At 40.9% G+C, this 19,970-nt stretch overlaps 1 protein-coding gene across 1 annotated transcript in view; it reads right to left on the minus strand.

The window, feature by feature from the left end:
• atp10a (ATPase phospholipid transporting 10A) overlaps window positions 1–19,970 on the minus strand; it is a 98,817-nt gene that overhangs the window by 46,784 nt on the left and 32,063 nt on the right. Inside the window, exons 8-10 of the mRNA XM_062998152.1 lie at window positions 17,973–18,193; window positions 15,151–15,345; window positions 8,644–9,193 (exon numbers count right to left, since the gene is read on the minus strand). Coding sequence (XP_062854222.1) covers window positions 8,644–9,193; window positions 15,151–15,345; window positions 17,973–18,193 — 966 coding nt within the window. The remainder of the gene's footprint in view (window positions 1–8,643; window positions 9,194–15,150; window positions 15,346–17,972; window positions 18,194–19,970) is intronic.

Below are 19,970 nucleotides of genomic sequence, written 5' to 3' on the forward strand. Positions count from 1 at the left end.
TTCTTAATATGCATTTTAAACAAAAGCCTGCAATCCAGCCAAATACACAAGTACCTGTAGGATGACACTTTTACTTTTATCCCCCACCTAAGGTTTGAATGTCAGCAAAATGTAAACTCTGGGAACAAGCTGGGACCATGAATTGGTTTAATTAACATTATGAACCAATTTTATACCAGACGATATGGTCGCAGCTGTTGACAAGAAATATAAATATGATGCAAACCAAATATATAAAAGAATGGTGGCGTTATGGTAGGAGAGCCGAACTGCTGGTAACAGGGCTTTGAATCCCAGACAGAGCTCACAAATACAGAAGGTTCATGGTGTTATGTGAGCCTAGCCATTGGTGGGACACATCAGTGCACCCTTAGTGCCATTCTCATTCACTCAAGTATGTTATGGCAACCACAGAGCAGGTATTATTTGAAAGGTGGGTTATTCTCAGCATTGCAGTGACAATGGCATGGTGGTGGTGTGTTAGTGTGTGTTGTGCTGGTATGAGTGGATCAAACACAGCAGCGCTGCTGGAGTTGTTTAATACCGTGTCCACACAATGTCCACTCTATTAGACCCTAGTTGGTCCATCTTGTAGATGTAAAGTCAGAGATGGTCACTCATCTACTGCTGCTGTTTGAGTTGGTCATCTTCTAGACCTTCATCAGTGGTCACAGGATGCTGCCCACGGGGCGCTGTTGGCTGGATATTTTTGGTTGGTGGACTATTCTCAGTCCAGCAGTGACGGTGAGGTGTTTAAAAACTCCAGCAGCGCTGCTGTGTCTGATCCACTCATACCAGCACAACACACACTAACACACCACCACCATGTCAGTTTCACTACAGTGCTGAGAATGATCCACCACCCAAATAATACCTGCTCTGTGGTGGTCCTGTGGGGGGTCTGACCGTTGAACAGCATGAAAGGGGGCTAACAGATGGACTAGTCAGTAATTGTTGAACTACAAAGTGCTTCTATATGGTAAGTGGAGCTGATAAAATGGACAGTGAGTGTAGAGGAATGATTACCCAGTCTCATGAGAGCAAAAAGCTATTTTGAGAGAATAGTAAAACATTTAATTGCTTATATTCAAGTCTTGGTAGTGACCACATGACCAGAGCAAAACACCACCAACCCTTGATAGATTGACATCTAAAAAAATGATTCACCATCCCAAACAATCAAAGAGTACATGAAGTATTCATAGTATTATAGTACATAGTATTTTCATAGTATTTAACATTGTATTAACTTATTAAAAGTATACTGCTAAACATACTACTGCTAAACTGTTTTAGGATCAATGCTGTACATTGCTGTATGCAAAAATAAAATAAGCACAGCAGGATAATCAACAGAGGATCATTTTCTTTGACTTTAAGCCATTTGTGTTAAAAATATTGGTTGGAACATTCCTAGTCTCCCTGCCCTGTTATGCAACAACAGGAGGAACAGGTTGGGCTCCAAAAAATGTGTCATGTTTGTTTTTCCAAATTATTATGGACAGTTGGGCTGGACAGGGTTACATAATTTGGTTCCAAACTTCAAAAAGACATGAGCTTCTGGCAGGCAGTGCCACTCCCTTCACGTGTACTGGCATTAGGAAGGCCTGGCTTTTTTCCCCCCTCACTTTCTAAAAGGGGTCATTGTGTAGCCTCTAACTTGAGAGGATCCACCCTGCAGTGGACTGTAGTCTAATGGCACATTCATAGGATCATCTAATGCCTAGTTCACACTACACGATTTTTGCCCTGATTTTCGCTCGCCGACTGCTAGATTTGCCGACTCTGGAGCAACTCTGTGTTTGCTCGGCGATCGAAACTCGGCTCTTAATCGCTATGTGTGAACTACCCAACAACTCGATTCGAGCGGCTCGAGCTGAAGTGAGACATCTAGCTTGTCAAATATCTGAATCAGAGTTGCCCAACTGGCAATGAGTGCTATGTTGAACAGCCAATGAGAACACAAGATACGGTGTTTGGGGAAACACAGGGGAGGAGTTGTAAAAAGGTGGGACAGGGGCGTAATATAGTTTGTCAGAATACATCGGTACACACACAAGTTTTACAGTATTTCTGACCTTATCGTTCTCTACAAAACATAACACCAACGTTGCACTGCAAAAAAATATTTATTAACTTCCAGCGCACTACAGAACAATCCATGCTGTTCCTATTTTTCCTACTTCATTTTACGCTGCACATCAGCACACAAACTTTGATCGCTCGCTACTTGCTGACGTGCATTTTTGGATGTGGTATCATTAAACCCCTCGTCACTTCTCGCATTTGTTTTAGTGACAAAAAGTAGTTTGGGAGACCAGAAAAACTCGCCTGTGATTCCAGTTGGTGATTGATCATGTAGTGTGAAACCCCCTATCGTGTAGTGTGAAATACACACCGACTTGAAAGACTCCCGATTACAAGAGATCCAGTCGTGTAGTGTGAACTGTACAGCGACCTGACGACTTGGAAAGTCATGTAGTGAACTTGGCATAAGACTACAGTTAAAGTTAAAAAGCTGACATATACATGTAACTTAGAAGTGTGTCATCGCACTGTTCAAATATCAATGTTTTGTGTGACTGTACACACACATGCTACTACTCTGTCCAACAAGGTGTTATAATATTTGGTTATATGTCCCCTAACACTTCACCACAATCAGCCACTTTCGAAAGCCATAAACAAGCTCCTGGCACAACAATATCTTAACATGTGACATTTGGCAGATATTTTATGTATTGGGACAGTAACAAGCACCCACTCAGCCACTCAGTCACCCAGTCGCTCACTTATACATGCCAAATTAAAGCAGCTGGTTTTTGGGAGAAAGCTGCAATACACTGATGAATTTCTCAAAAACATGAAAAGCAGTGAGATTTGAACCCAGGTTCCCACCAAACAACCTGATAATTTATAACAGTGCTTCTTATTGGCAGCCTCAGATACTCTGGCTTTGTACCATGTCAGATCATTTCTACCCCCACCTATTCGATAGGATCCTGGGATGAAGCACTGCAGTAGAAGCACCAATTTATCCTCAGTGCAATACCAATAGGCAAGTCATAGCCTAGTGGTTAAGGTACTGGACTAGTAATCAGAAGGTCACAGGTTTAAGACCCACCACTGCCAGGTTGCCACTGTTGGGCCCTTGAGCAAGGCCCGTTACCCTCAATTGCTAAGTGGCTTTGGATAAAAGGCGTCTGCTAAATGCAGAAAATGTAAATTTAATACAATCAGTAATACATGAATACATTTTTTTTTACTATCGAGAGTTGCAAGGAAAAAAGTTCTAATGGACTGCAGCATTATACAAAATCTGCTCTTTATTTATGTCAGATTAGACAAAGTAAGTCTACCAAAATGACACATTTGTAATCTACATGTTTTTGATTGGCTGTCAGATTTTCCAGTAATAAGAAGAGATTGAAGATGTTGGTTGTACGACTGTAGTGAAGCTGTTTACTTTCTACTTAGCTTAAATGACTTAAATACTTTTGTATTTAATGTAGTAATATTCAATTATACTATAGTATACAACTATAGTATATAGTAACACACCACAGAGCAGGTATTATTTAGGTGGTGGATCATTCTCAGCACTGCAGTGACACTGGCATGGTGGTGGTGTGTTAGTGTGTGTTGTGCTGGTACGAGTGGATCAGACACAGCAGCGCTGCTGGAGTTTTTAAACACCGTGTCCACTCACTGTCCACTCTATTAGACACTCCTACCTGGTTGGTCCACTTTGTAAAGTCAGAGACGATCGCTCATCTATTGCTGCTGTTTGAGTTGGTCATCTTCTAGACCTTCATCAGTGGTCACAGGACGCTGCCCACTGGGCACTGTTGGCTGGATATATTTTTGGTTGGTGGACTATTCTCAGTCCAGCAGTGACAGTGAGGTGTTTAAAAACTCCTTCAGGGTTGCTGTGTCTGATCCACTCACACCAGCACAACACACACTAACACACCACCACCATGTCAGTGTCACAGGGCTGAGAATGACCCACCACCCAAATAATAACTTCTCTGTGGTGTTCCTGTGAAGGTCCTGACCATTGAAGAACAGCATGCAGAGAAACAGGTGGACTACAGTCAGTAATTTTAGAAGTACAAAGTGTTTCTATATGATAAGTGGAGCTGGTAAAATGGACAGTGAGTGTAGAAACAAGGAGGTGGTTTTAATGTTATGGCTGATCGGTGTAAAAAAAAAAAAAAACCAGCATAACATAAATGTCCTAGTAAAGTAGAACAATAAGATGATCATAAATATCATTAAGACTTGTTATTCTTATAATTTTCCCCCCCAATTTTCTCCTTCTAATCTAGTCGTGTCCAATTACCCTGATTGTGTCCTCTATACTGAATCGACCCTTCACCGCTGACTAAGGACGCTTCTCAACTGACATACGCCCCCTCCGACATGTACAGTCAGTACAGACTGCATTTTTCACCCGCACAAGTCGAGTTCATACACTGACGGGCACTGTGTACGGAGGGCCACACCCCCATCAGCATTATTCCTTAGCCCTGTGCAGGCGCCATCAGTCAGCCAGCAAGGGCTGCAGTTGCACCAGTTATGAGGACCTATGATCCGACTTTTTACCCCTAACCCTGAACAACAGCCAATCATTGTTCATGCTGCCGCCCAACCCAGTCGGAAGGCAGAGCTGAGATTCGATACAATGTATTCGAAACCCCAACTCTGGTGTGCTAGCGTACTTTTTACCGCTGCGCCACCTGAGCGGCTATTCTTCTCATTTTTATATTTTAAAAATTAGCAAAGTATTTAAATGGCTAAAATATTTGTGTAATTATTAACATTTAATACGTTACATGGCACAGCTACTTCCCGACAAACAGCAAAACCAGCAAAAGTTATTTTGCATTAAGATCAGTGCAGAATAGTTTTCAATCAACACTATTTACAAATGAGAAAGTAATGTGGCTGCTCATCATTTAGTTTAGTTATAAATCTAACTGCTGTATATTTATATTTGATTACACATTCATTTATTAGATGATTAATGTCTGGAACCTGTTCTGCATGATTCATGCAGTCGTCTCTCAGTAGCGTCTCTGAAGTGAAACTGATTAATTGCACATTTTAATGGTGAGATGGTATAAGCACTGCTGCTTAAACAAACAAGTAATAATTATTAAACTTATAATGACAATAGCATAGAAGCACTGACAAAAACAGCATTGTTTTGATAAACAGCATTATACTGTACATTCTGTAATCAATCATGACCATTCATAAATAAACCTTTGTTATAATGCAGCATGATTCAACATTTTCTCACACGTGCAGCTGTAGAGAGCTGTTAGTAATCAAAATACTTTCTATACACGACCTAACAAACTCAATTACTAAGCAGAAATCCAGGTAGTGGGAACTCAGGTGGCTCTTAAATTTGAATCTTGTTGCTACCAGTGGTGCTGGACACAGGGCAGTTGTAGCCTAGCGGTTAAGGTGCTGGACTAGTAATCGAAAGGTCGCTGGTTCAAGCCCCACCACTGCCAGGTTGCCACTGTTGGGCCCTTGAGCAAGGCCCTTAACCATCAATTGCTTAGACAATATACTGTCACAGTACTGTAAGTCGCTTTGGATAAAAGTGTCTGCTAAATGCCCAAAATGTAAATGGTGCCATCAGCCTGGCCGGGCACCTAACAGAGTAAATAAGGCCGTATCTGAGGGAAGAAAGGTCAGATGGGGTTTCCCCTAATTGCAACATCTAACGTCCAGTAAAGGCACAGACACATGTACTGAAGAATACACAAGGCATAGCAATATGACTGTGAAAAAAATCCCCCGCCAGCTGGTGCAAAGATGCGTACGGCAACTGTATGTGTCGGAGAGGGGTGCGTGGGGTGATGCAAGCAGAGGAGGAAATGTAATAGGGAATTGGAAGTGACTAGATACAAAGAAAAGACGAACTCCAGGATATGGCCTTAATCATATTATAATCAAGTATACAATCTGTATGCTGATTTCAATACTCAGATTAGTGCCAGAATCTAAATTTAATCAGATTATTAGTGTGCATGTAAACACACTCAGTGAAGTCACATAGAGAAAGCATCATGGTGTATGGCAGCTTTACTAGTTGAGGACCTGGACAGTGTAACAATGCAACTAAATACAGACAGAATACAAATAGATGTGCACTATTTAAACACTGCAATTCCAGACTGGACAAAAAAAAAAAGTATGTAATCCATGTAAAATAGACAACTGCAATTCCAGTTTTACATAATTTAAAAATATTGAATGAAAAAGACAAATTAACAAGTATTTTTAAGTATCCACACTGCACACACTATCGACAGGGGGTCATGTAGTGCAGGGCTCTAGAGTGCGACCTAATTTCTCAATGGTGCGACAAAAAAAAATCTGAGGTCGCACCGGTGCGACCAGCCGTTCGAGGGGAAAAAAGTCTCCGCTACTCTGAAAGTCTCCCTGTGGTACAACAGACACACATCAGGCCCAAATCATGGTCTAAACCAATCAGAGACAGTGAAGGGCGGGACAATATTGTAGCGGCGATATGTGAGCGACATTCAGCTCAGCCAATCAGAATGCAGCACTAGGTTTATACATGTGCGTTTCGACGTTCAGTTGGTTTAGTTTTGTATATGAGACTCGCCGGACAGTCCCAGCATTAAAGTTCGGTTTCTGGAGCTAGACAGTGAAGTCTACCTTGTCGTGTGCTTTTATTCCCACACCTCCATCACCACACAGCAAGAGACCTGTAACATCCCGGACAGTGGTGAGCCGACCCTCTAGTAGCAATAGGCTAATGCTAGCGGTAAAGTGCGGCGATAGCGAAAGTAAAAACACCACAATATTTTCGTTAAGTAAAATATAAAAATAACTAAAAGACAGTGAAATATTAGAATAAGTGTACCGCAGTAAGTGCACCGCAAGTGATTTTGGGAATCTGTGTAAAAGATCCAGTAAAGCCGATAATATAATGCACTGTATTTAAGATTACACTAACACTCTAGAGCCCCATACACACACACAAATATATATATATACATATAATTTTAAATATACACACACATATAAATAGATAGACACATACATACACACATTTACTCTATTATTATTGTTATAATTTTTATAATAGTGTACTATAATTACACTATAATACTATAATTAACTGTAAAGACCATGGGAAGACCATGGCCGGCAATAGTGTATTTGTGACTGGTTCTAATACATTTCGAATTTAAAGGCTGAAAAGCACAATGCATCTATAAAACACATTACGTGCCCCAATAAATGCACTGCCCAAGTGTCCCCTTGCCCAAGTGTCCCCTCTCCCCACTGCCTTTCAGCGGCAGGCAGCAGCAAACAGATCATCAGACGAGGCCATGTTGACCATATTGTTAGTTAATCATTTACAAGTCAATATTGCCTATATGGACAGCGAAAAAAAAAAGTGAACCTGTAAAACTGCGGTGTTAAATGCGATGCGGTCGAAAATTAGGGTGCACCTAACTTTTGTGCTGGTGCACCTAAGAAAAAAAGTTAGGCGCACCAGTGCAACCAGTGCAAAAAGTTAGTCTAGAGCCCTGTAGTGGTCATCCTGATGTTCAGATCAACTGTTGTGATATCTCTGGACAGAAATCCCTTTATTGTACAGCCCTAATACATAAAACAGTGATACTGCATTTCAGCTAAGCCATGGTTCAAATTACTGGGACCCTCCAAAAATGAGGTAAAAACAACAGTTTAGGGGGAAGGTTAGTTAGCTAATATATAAAGTTGCCCACCCACCAATCGTCACTGTATAATTCACACTCTTTAACCCAAAGAAAAGGCTTCAGTTAAAGCTAGATTCTCAACTTGATACAAATAGAAAAAGAAGTTGTGGGCTGCACTGCTAATATTTGTAACACCATAATATTATCCTCATATGTATATAAAAACATATTAGAGATAGGGTTCAGTATAATGCATGGATGAATGGACAGACGAACAGACAAACAGACAGAGAGATAGATGAATAGATGGATGAATAGATGGATGAACAGATGGATGAATAGATAGATGGCTGGAGAGATAGATTGATAGATGAATAGATGGATGGATGGGTGGATGAATAGACAAATAGATAGATAGATGGATGGATGGATTAGATAGATAGATAGATAGATAGATAGATAGATAGATAGATAGATAGATAGATAGATAGATAGATAGATAGATAGATAGATAGATAGATAGATAGATAGATAGATAGATAGATAGATAGATGAATACATAGATGGATGGATGGATACAAAGATAGACAGATAGATGGATACATAGATGGATGGATGAATGGATGGATGGATGGATAGATAGATCAGCAACCATGTTTTCTGTTTCCTGTAGCTGCTAATCTGATCTGCACAATGAGGAGAAGAAGGAATTCTGGCATGAACTGAAGAACTCTCCTCAGGTCATTCCATGGCATCTCAGATTGATCAAGGTCTGGACTTTGGCTTGGACATAACAAAACTAAAAGATTCTACTATTTCTTAAATGTACGAGTTTACACTCTTTAATTAGCCTGCATCTGGAACGATTAATCATTGTGTGATGTGAATTACAACAGAAATATCTGAAACGATGCTAAGCTCTTACCTGAAGCAGGTGGCCGGATGAGGTCCATGATGACCGAGTCAGCTCCTTTGGTATAAACAGTGATCTGCTCAGTGAGTGGGTGGCGCACTACCACAGACATGCGCTTGCGGGTTGAGTCGAATCCCAGTGTATGCAGCAGCTCAAAGCTCAGCTTTCCCAAATGTGGGAGTTCAACAGTGACCTGGTCAGCTAGCCGGCCCACGAGAGAGCACTTGTAGGCACGAGCAGCGTACACCAGAGCCGCCTCGTCCGGAGATTCGGCCTCGTAGCGCAGCTCACCCTCGTCCCACGGAGAAGCCTTGGCTGGCTCATAGCCGGGTGGCACAGGGCTGAAGGCCTGTTGGAGGCACTCTTCTTCCAGCTTAACAAGAGCATTCTCAGCCGATGGTGAGGACAGGATGCTGGAACCGGCACGCAGTGTTGAGGACCGATTAGTGGCCAGGCTGGATGAGCTGCTGCTGTTAGAACCCGACGTAAGTCGGCTTGGGGTGAAGCGCTTGATAAAGTCTTCGATGGTCTTCACTGGAGACTTCAGCTCAAAACGACGTACCTAGAAAAAAAAAGTATAATATTTGAAGTATTAAACAAGAAGAACTTCTAAATTTGATGCAAAATCTGACTAGGCAACAACACATGCTGTGCTTTATATGTTTTATTTTGTTGCATAACACAACTGCACTTCTTTTTGACAGATATGTCACTAGGTGTTCAGGATTTTCTGGTAGAGAGCAGAATACAGTTTCACCAGTTCACAAGTCACTCAGGTCGGAAGCACAAAGCATCCTGACACCATCACACAACCACTGTTAGACAGATGGCATTATTCCGTATTTGCTTTTTGCCAGATAACAGGACACAACACAGGTCTTCCAAAATGTTCCAGTTTTGACACAGAAGTCACAGAACATTATAAAGGCTCAGATATTATCAAGGTGTTTCTGGAAAATGTGAGACAAGCCTTTTTGTTCGATCTGGTTGGCACTGGTTTTCCCCTTGCAATTCTACCATGATTGGCATTTTTGCCCAGTACAATTCTAATGTCTGTCCAGACACTCAAGCTTCCACCACCCACCTATGTAGCTTGCTGATCTGGCTACACTACATTCTTGGCTAGGTGCGAATGTCTGTAGTCTTTTGGGTGAATAAAATGTAATAATATTTGTGTTTGTTTGTTGTTTAACGCCATGTTTACACATTGGTTATTCTCATGGCAGGATAGGTACCTAAAAGTTGTACAGTTTATTTATTAATGTTCTTTGCCTACTGTCCTTTCTGTGTTGAGTTCTAGATGTGTACTATCAGTCCTGTATTTTTTAGAAAATTGATGAGTTTCTGTTTTGGTTTTGTTAAAACTTTCTGTCATTGTATTTGGCATTGCAAGCCTTTGTCGTTCCCGGTTATATTTAGTACACTTTGTCAATACATGTTCGATGGTTATTTGTGTATTGCATTGTTCACATATTGGTGGTCGTTCTCCTTTCACCAGGTGTCTATGTGTCAGTCGAGTGTGCCCAATGCGACATCTTATATACGTATGTCGTTTGTTCTAATCTCTTCCCAGACGGTAGCTGTGGTTGTGTTTGTATGTTAGGGTGGATATTGTAAAGTTTGTTCTGCTTTTGCTTTTCCCACTCTTTTTGCCACATATTTTTAATATAGGTAGTGGTTGTTTGTTTTATATCTGATGGTGGTAGTTTGCAGTTTATGGCTTTTCCTCCTGTTGTTTCTTTTGCCAAACGATCTGCTTTTTCATTTCCCTCAATGCCGCAATGTCCTGGGATCCAGCACAGTCTGATGTCGTACTTCTGGTTGTGAAGTTCTTTTAGTTTTTTTTGTATTTCGTTCAGGATTGGATGATGGAGTGACAATGTTTCCATTTCTTGGAGACAGGACTGAGAGTCTGTGCAGATTAGTGTTTTTGTAGATTTGATCGTTCAATGTATGTTATTGCCGTGTGTAGAGCGTGTGCTTCTGCTGTATAGCTTGAACTGTTTAATGGGAGTGTTTCCTTTTCTTTATGTTGTGTGGTTACTATTGCTGATGATACTAGGTTTTCTGTTTTAGAGCCGTCTGTAAAAAGTAGTGTGTGGGTGTGAAATTTTTCTCTGATGTCAAGAAATTTCTTTAGATAGTCGTTCGGATGTGTGTTTATTTTCCGAAGTTTGGACATGTCCATTATTATATTTGGTTTTTTTGAGTTTCCACGGGGGAGGGGTATTTGAGTGTGGTAGGATTATGCTGTTTGGTTCTATTTTTAGTTCATCGAGATGGTGTTTGACTCTTTGACTGAAGGGTTGTATGTTGTTTGGTCTGGCATTGTATAGAAGAGTGTATGAGGGGGAGAAAGTGGCCTCATATGCAGGGTTGAGTGGGTTTCCGCAGAGTTTGATGGCATATTGAAGAGTAAGTTTCAACCGTCTGTATTCTAGGGCGGGCTCCTGGGCCTCCACATACACGCTTTGTACTGGGGATGTGCGAAAAGCACCCAGGGCCAGTCTGATGCCTTGGTGATGTATGGAGTCTAGGCATTTTAGGTATGACTTTCTTGCTGCCCCATAAACCACACATCCATAATCTAATTTTGAACGAACTGTTGCTCTATATATTTTAATTAAGGGAGAATATTCTGCACCCCATTTTGTGCTGGCTAGAACTTTTATTATATTTAGTTTTTGGAAGCAGTTTTTCCTAAGTGATTTTATATGTGGTACAAAAGAGAGTTTGTTATCTAGTGTTAATACTAGTATTTTTGTTGTTTCTGTTGTTTTTATTGGGGTGCCATTCAGATATAGGTCCGGTTCCGGATGTAGATTTCTCCTTCGGCAGAAATGTATGCTTGATGTTTTGTTGCTGGACAGTTTAAAGCCATTAGTTTCTGCCCAGTGTTGTATTTTATTTATACTCCGTTGAAGTCGCCGTTCAATAATAGGCATATAACTTCCTCTATATCCAATACATAGATCGTCTACATATAGGCTGCAGAGGGTGTCCTGTGGGATCTCTTTGGCCACTCCATTCATTTTGAGGTTAAATAGGGTGACTGACAGTATGCTCCCCTGTGGAACCCCCATCTCCTGGGGATGATATTTTGATAGTGTATTGTTGACTCTTACTCTAAAAACTCTCTTTACTAGAAAAGCCGCTATAAAAGTTGGTAGTCTGCTTTTAAGTCCAGCCTGTTTCATGTCCTCTAGAATGCCATGCCTCCAGGTTGTGTCGTATGCTTTTTCTATGTCAAAGCAAACTATCACAGCATGTTCTTTCCTAAAGTAGGCATCTCGGATGAAGGATTCAATCTTGATTAGGTTATCGAGAGTGCTTCTCCCTTTGCGAAACCCACTCTGGGATTCGTTTATAATGTGGTTGTGTTCAAGGTGCCAAACCAGTCTATTGTTAACTATTCTTTCCATTGTTTTGCACAAGCAGCTAGTTAGTGCTACTGGCCTATAGTTAGTTGGGTCACTGTGATCTTTTCCTGGTTTGGGAGATGGGATGACAGTTGCCTCTCTCCATTGTTCTGGGAAATCCCCGGAGTCCCATATTTGGTTGTAAGTCTTTAGTAAGAGTGTTTTGGAGGTTGAGGGAAGGTGTTCTATCATTTGATAATGTATATCATCAGGTTAATAATATTTGTGTATGGACTAAATTAATTCAATTATTAATGGGATCAAGACTTATGGAAAACTAGAAATGTTAATTTAACTCATTTTAAATTTGAACAAGTTCACTGAACAAAAGCAAGCAGAAGCTGGACTGGTTCCTATTCACTGCTACAAGGTGTGAGTGAGTAAACCAGCGGGTGTCCAGGGTTGCACCCAGTGTTTTTAAAAGCTGAACCCTGATCAGGGTGGAGCAGAAAAAAAAATGAATCAGACAATTTACTCTCGATCAACCAGATAATTTGATCTTTGGATCATTAATAAGCAATATGACCAATAAAGTAACAAAACGTTTTTACAACAGTGGTGTAGGATAGGCATGGGACCTCTAAAACTTGATCAGCATGGTTTATGAAGATGAATAATAAAGGAATTAACTTGTTCTTCTAATGGGTCATAGTATGATGACTGCACGTGCAGATTGTGTTTAAGGGTTTAAACTTAACAAAATTAGCAAATATAATTATAATATAATATAATTTAATCCACAAGTGAAAGATCAAATTAAAATGAAATCCTTCTGTAAATGAAAGCCTTAAAATGATTTAAGTTTTAAGACTTTACTTTTTTTATTATTATTTTATTTATTTAATAACAATAATAAAAACATTAATTTTTTTTATTCTGATAAAGTAATCACTCAATACTAAATCACATTTATCAAAATGCTTAAGAGATCATACTTTTAAACATGGTTATAGCACAGGTAGTGCTGGTGCCTAAAAGTTCCAAGCTTCCAGGTTCCCTAGTCTTCAGTTACTGTATACATGGATTAGATCCTGACCGTACGCTGTATTGGGACAGTGGTAGCCTAGTGGGTAGAGCTTTGGGCTATCAACCTGAAGATTGGCGGTTCAAATCCAGGCTCTGCTATGCAGTCATTGTTGGGTCATTAAGCAAGGCCCTTAACCCTGTCTGCTCCAGGGGCGCCGTACGATGGCTGACCCTGCGCTTTGACCCCAGCTTTCAAAGACAAGCTGGGATATGCGAAGAAAGAATTTCATTGTACTGTACACGTGTATATGTAAATATGACAAATAAAGTACATCTATCTTATTTTACCAAATACTAAAAACACTGATTAGTGGTAGTACTTGGTGGACTGGCTACTCCCAACTGGCCAGGATGAAGTGGTCACTCCAGATTTCTAATTAAACAAATGAAAAAGATATGTAAAGAATGCTCTGAGTTATGAAACTCTCTCTGATGGGTTGGTGTTTTATATCTCAAAAACAGAGAAATAAACAGTGTAGAACACACCCATGTTTTGGTACAGGACAGTGAAGGGAGAGGTTGCTTCTATAAACATGTTCATCTTTGGATGTCCATTTGAACCACGCTGACTGACCTATCTGTACTAAACTCCCTTCATCTGCTTACAGCACTGCTGAACTATCAGAACCAGAGAGAAACACAAAGTTCTCATAATAAATTAATTCTAGACATTAATGACCCCAAACTGTGCTAAACCATGTAAACGAGATAAAATGAAAATTTCCACCCATATTTTTTATTAAACCACATGTTTGTTTGTTTGTTTGTTTGTTTGTTTGTATTTGAATGCCATGTTTAACACATTTGTGTCATTTAATGCCAACAATAGGTATTACGTATCTGTTTTTATATTTTGGTCCATTTTATATTTTCATCTTTATTTTTATGGCTGCAGGGTAGGTTAAGACTGTTCTTGTGTTGTCTTGTGTAAGAATTTCTTTTATGGTTTCAGGCATGTGCACTTGTTTTCTTTCCTTGGTGTACTTGGGGCATTCCATCAGAATATGTTTTATTCTTACAGGTGTTCGGTAGATGGAGCTGGGTTGGGGTAACTTTTCTTTGTCCGTGTATCTGTTTGTATATACAGCTGCTGTTTTCTGGTCTGTGGTTTTGGATCCGTCTGTGTAGATTGGTAGGTGGTGGGGGTATTTTTCTCTAAAATTGTTAAGATATATGTTTGGGTGTGTAGTTCCTTTCCTCTTGTCTACAATATCGAAGATGTTGAGTTTTCTGATTTCACATGGAGGTATGCTATTGTTAGGGTTCTGGGCTATTATATTTGAACTTAGCTTTAGGTCATCAATGTATGGTTTGATTCGAATACCAAATGGTTGAATTTTATTTTATCTGTTGTGTTGGGTTGGGGGACGTGTTGGGTGTATTATTCTGTATTATTAAACCACATGTAAAGACCAGATATTACAGATTCTATATGAATTATTCATATAAACAAGTTTTATTTCTGAATATGAAATGCCAATTATGATATTTACCTTTTATTTCTCCAAAAACATCATTTCAGTCATCATAACAGTGGTAATGTTAAACTTCTTTAGAATTTTCTTTTGCCATTTTTTCTGTCTTTATATCTAAATAACTGAACCTATTTATATGATTCTAACTTTGTGGCAACATTTACCATCATTATTGTGCTTCTGTGCATGAACAAAGCTCACCATTTGGAGTGGAAGAACGTCAGTTGCTCGAACAAGGCCCTGAACCTTAAGCCTATTTTTAAATAAACTGGAATTTTGACTATGAGCAAGGTCTTCTCATCCTATTACATTATTTGGGATGACAGACCCATAACTTATCCGTCTAGTCGCTGTCCCCTGCGCTGGAATGTTCCATTGTAGGGGTGACCCAGGGGTGGGCAGCTTTGACCTTTAACCCTCGCCTGCACAACAAGAGTGAATCAATCCCTTGTTTCAAGAGTGAATCAACCCTGGTTGAACGGTCCCTGCTGGTTGGCTGAGCTGCACTCTGTGACAATGTCTCATAATATATGGTTGCCATATCTTTTACTCTATGGTATTAACATTTCTAATCTGGCTAATGGTGATCACCTGCTTACCTTCTGCCGTGGTTGGTTGGGTGAGGACACGACCACCGTGTTGCAGATGGTGAGAGCGATGAAGAAGTCGAAGACGTCACACAGGTCAGGAGGTATCTGGCTTAAGAGCTGACTGTGGAAGCGCATGTAGTCCATCTGACTGCTACATTCATTTACTTTTTCCAGTAGCTGAGGATCTGGAGTGATGTTTTTTTCCTAAAATGACCATCAATACCAAGGATTAGAGTTTAACCCAGAAGCAATCTAAATAACTGAAAACATTACAAAAATAAAGGTCACATAAATGTCACTGAAGTGGCAGAAAAAGTGGTGCACCAGTCTAATACCTAGTAGGTCCCCCACGGGAGCTTAAGACTGCAGAAATATGATGGGGCATGGACTCTAGGAGCTTGCGGAAATATTCTGTAGACAAAGAACACCCCACTTCATGCAAAACGGTCCACAATTCTGTTGTATTCTAAGGTGTAGAATTTCTGTGTTCCACAGCGTGATGCCTGGCATCCCAGATGTGTTAGATAATGTTAAAATCTGGTGACAAAACCCCAAACCCATCCAAATAATTGCAGGACATGAACGGGTGTAACTCGTCAGAAAGGAGGCACACATAGCGTTCACCTATCAGAGACATTTGTAGACGTACCAGGGGTACCAGCTAAACAAAGCCCATACCATTATAAAGCCACCACCAGCTGCTACAGTCCCCCCCGTACAGTTGTACAGGTTTTTCTGGCACTTCAGTGTATATTATGAAGTCATTTTTCATTCAGATGCTCATTGACTTGTTACTTTAAACTACTTATTTAAAAAGAAAATGAAGGGCCGCTCAGGTGGCGCAGCAGAAAAACACACGCTGGCACACCAGAGCTGGGATCTCGAATACATCGTATCGAGTCTCAACTTTGCCTGCCGGCTGAGCTGAGCGGCCACATGAACACCGATTGGTCTGTTGTTCATATAGGGGCGGGATATTAAGACAGATAGGGACTCTCTCATAACTGATGCAACTATGACCTCTGCTGGCTGATTGATGGCGCCGGCACAGAGGTGGGGAAAGAGTGCGGATCAGGGTGTGTGTCTCCGTACACAGAGCTGATCCGCAGCTGATCTCGTCTAGTGTAGGTGATAAAATGCATATGGATGCTGCCCACGTGTTGGAGGGGGTGTGGGTTAGCATTGTTCTCCTCAAATCAGAGCCAGCATTAGTGGAGAGTAAGCATGACACATTCGGGCAGTTGGACGCGCTAAAAGTTGGGAGAAAAAGGGAAGAACATGCATAAAGAAAATATTTAAAAATAATAATAATAATAAAAATGAATCATTTAAATCATTGTAACTGATAAAGTGGGGTCTTATTAAATAGAACTTGTTTATTCAGCACGTCACACAAATGCTCAATCGAATTTAAATCTGGGGAATCTGAAAGCCAGGTAAACATCTTGGATTCTTCGACGAACTCATCATTACTGAGTTGTTGGCTGTGTGGTGTTGTCATGAAAGGCATGTACTTGGTCTGCAGCAGTGTTTTGGTAGGTAGTATGTATTAAAGTAACACACATGAATGCCAAGACAGAAGGTTCTCAGCAGAATGTTGCTTAGTGCCTCCCTTGCTGCATAGTCTGGCTCTGATGCTCAGGTAGGTGCTATTGGCTGTGGACGGGTCAGCTTGGATACTCTGATCGGTCTACATCATAGATAGATAGATCACTCTATTAATCCTATAGGGTAAGTCAGTTATTAGTAAAGTTATCCATCCATCCATCCAGCAGACCATACCTCATAAGCATAACGCAATTGTGTGTTCTGACATCATAGACAGCATTACAATTTCCAGCTGTTTGTGCTACAGTACAAATCTGTGGGAAGAACCAGATGGTTTAGCCTTCGCTCCCCATGTGCATCGATGAGCCTTGACCGACTGTCCTTTCTTGGACGACTTCTGTTAGATACTAATTACTGCCAGGAACACACTAAGAACTGTTTTTCGAGATGTTCTGACCCAGTCGTCTGGTCATCACAATTTGGCCTTGGTTAAAGTTTTTCTAGCTTCCAACAAATTCACTGTTAGATAATTTATCCCACCCTGTAACATGTGTCATTATTCACCACTTAACATGTGTCAATGTAACAAGATAACGTTGATCACTTCACCTGTCAGTGGTTTGTTCTGGCTGATCTGTGTAATTAATGGTATTGTGCAACAAGTTTATGACTAAAACATTTCGTTTTAGCTATGAACTTGAATTTTATATTGTACTAGCACTATATAAACATAAAGCTGGTCAGTTATAGCGCTGTCATGTGCTCAAAGTTGTTTATTTTCTCCACAAATAATGCAACTAAAATATTTTTGCACATACACTATATTGCCAAAAGTATTCGCTCATCTGCCTTCACACACATATGAACTTGAGTAATGTCCCATTCTTAATCCATAGGGTTTAATATGATGTCGGCCCACCCTTTGCAGCTATAACAGCTTCAACTCTTCTGGGAAGGCTTTACACAAGGCTTAGGAGTGTGTTTATGGGAATTTTTGAACATTCTTCCAGAAGCACATTTGTGAGGTCAGACACTGATGTTGGACGAGAAGGCCTGGCTCACAGTCTCCGCTCTAATTCATCCCAAAGGTGTTCTGTTGGGTTGAGGTGCAGGCCAGTCAAGTTCTTTCACACCAAACTGGCTCATCCATGTCTTTATGGACCTTGCTTTGTGTAATTTAGTATAGGCCAGTGTGTGTGTGTGTGTGTGTGTGTGTGTGTGTGTGTGTGTGTGTGTGTGTGTGTGTGTGTGTGTGTGTGTGTGTGTGTGTGTGTTTTTCTGACCATAGGGCTGCTGAAGGCTGTGTGTTTGGACAGTATGCTGGCTCGTTTGGCCTCTGCCCGGCTTCCTGTACGGCGGTGTGATTTGGTGCTCTGTGAGCGCAGTACAACTCTGCCACTGTGCTGGCTGCAGAAACTCTCTCTCCGTGGCAAAGTTCCACCGTGAGATACACATTCCTCCTCCTCCGAATCCGCCTCCTGATACATCATAGCCAACCTCCTCGCTGCAGGGTTAAAACAGGTCAGGGGTCGAGAAAACAAGCAAAAGCACTACAGTTACAAAACCAGCATTTAAAAGTAAAATAAGCAATGCATTCATATGTAAACCATAGGCTTTTAAAAGGTTAAAAAAAAAAAAAAAAAAAAAAAACTTTACTGAGCTGGTTTATACAATGTTTCATACCATGGTATATACAGTGGGTACGGAAAGTATTCAGACCCCTTAAAATTTTTCACTCTTTGTTTCATTGCAGCCAATTGGTAAGATCAAAAAAGTTCTTTTTTTTGCTCATTAATGTACACTCTGCACCCCATCTTGACAGAAAAAAAACAGAAATGTAGATATTTTTGCTAATTTATTAAACAAGAAAAACTGAAATATCACATGGTCATAAGTATTCAGACCCTTTGCTGTGACACTCATATTTAACTCACATGCTGTCCATTTCCTTCTGATCCTCCTTGAGATGGTTCTACTCCTTCATTGGAGTCCAGCTGTGTTTAATTAAACTGATTGGACTTGATTAGGAAAGGCACACACCCGTCTATATAAGACCACACAGCTCACAGTGCATGTCAAAGCACATGAGAATCATGAGGTCCAAGGAACTGCCCAAGGAGCTCAGAGACAGAATTGTGGCAAGGCACAGATCTGGCCAAGGTTACAAAAGAATTTCTGCAGCACTCAAGGTTCCTAAGAGCACAGTGGCCTCCATAATCCTTAAATGGAAGAAGTTTGGGACGACCACAACTCTTCCTCGACCTGGCCGTCCAGCCAAACTAAGCAATCGTGGGAGAAGAGCCTTGGTGAGAGAGGTAAAGAAGAACCCCAAGATCACTGTGGCTGAGCTCCAGAGATGCAGTAGGGAGATGGGAGAAAGTTCCACAAAGTCAACTATCACTGCAGCCCTCCACCAGTCGGGGCTTTATGGCAGAGTGTGCCGACGGAAGCCTCTCCTCAGTGCAAGACATTTGAAAGCCCGCATACAGTTTGCAAAAAAACACATGAAGGACTCCCAGACTATGAGAAAGAAGATTCTATGGTCTGATGAGACGAAGATTGAACTTTTTGGTGTTAATTCTAAGCGGTATGTGTGGAGAAAACCAGGCACTGCTCATCACCTGCCAAATACAATCCCAACAGTGAAACATGGTGGTGGCAGCATCATGCTATGGGGGTGTTTTTCAGCTGCAGGGACAGGACGACTGGTTGCAAGTGAAGGAAAGATGAATGCGGCCAAGTATCCTGGAGGAAAACCTCTTCCAGAGTGCTCTGGACCTCAGACTGGGCCGAAGGTTCATCTTCCAACAAGACAATGACCCTAAGCACACAGCTAAAATAACAAAGCAGTGGCTTCAGAACAACTCTGTGACCATTCTTGACTGGCCCAGCCAGAGCCCTGACCTAAACCCAATTGAGCATCTCTGGAGAGACTTGAAAATGGCTGGTCACCAACGTTCACCATCCAACCTGAGGGAACTGGAGAGGATCTGCAAGGAAGAATGGCAGAGGATCCCCAAATCCAGGTGTGAAAAACTAGTTGCATCATTCCCAAGAAGACTCATGGCTGTACTAGCTCAAAAGGGTGCCTCTACTCAATACTGAGCAAAGGGTCTGAATACTTATGACCATGTGATATTTCAGTTTTTCTTGTTTAATAAATTAGCAAAAATATCTACATTTCTGTTTTTTTTCTGTCAAGATGGGGTGCAGAGTGTACATTAATGAGCAAAAAAAAGAACTTTTTTGATCTTACCAATTGGCTGCAATGAAACAAAGAG

Source organism: Trichomycterus rosablanca, chromosome 6 (assembly GCF_030014385.1).
Source record: "Trichomycterus rosablanca isolate fTriRos1 chromosome 6, fTriRos1.hap1, whole genome shotgun sequence".
NCBI lineage: Eukaryota > Metazoa > Chordata > Actinopteri > Siluriformes > Trichomycteridae > Trichomycterus > Trichomycterus rosablanca.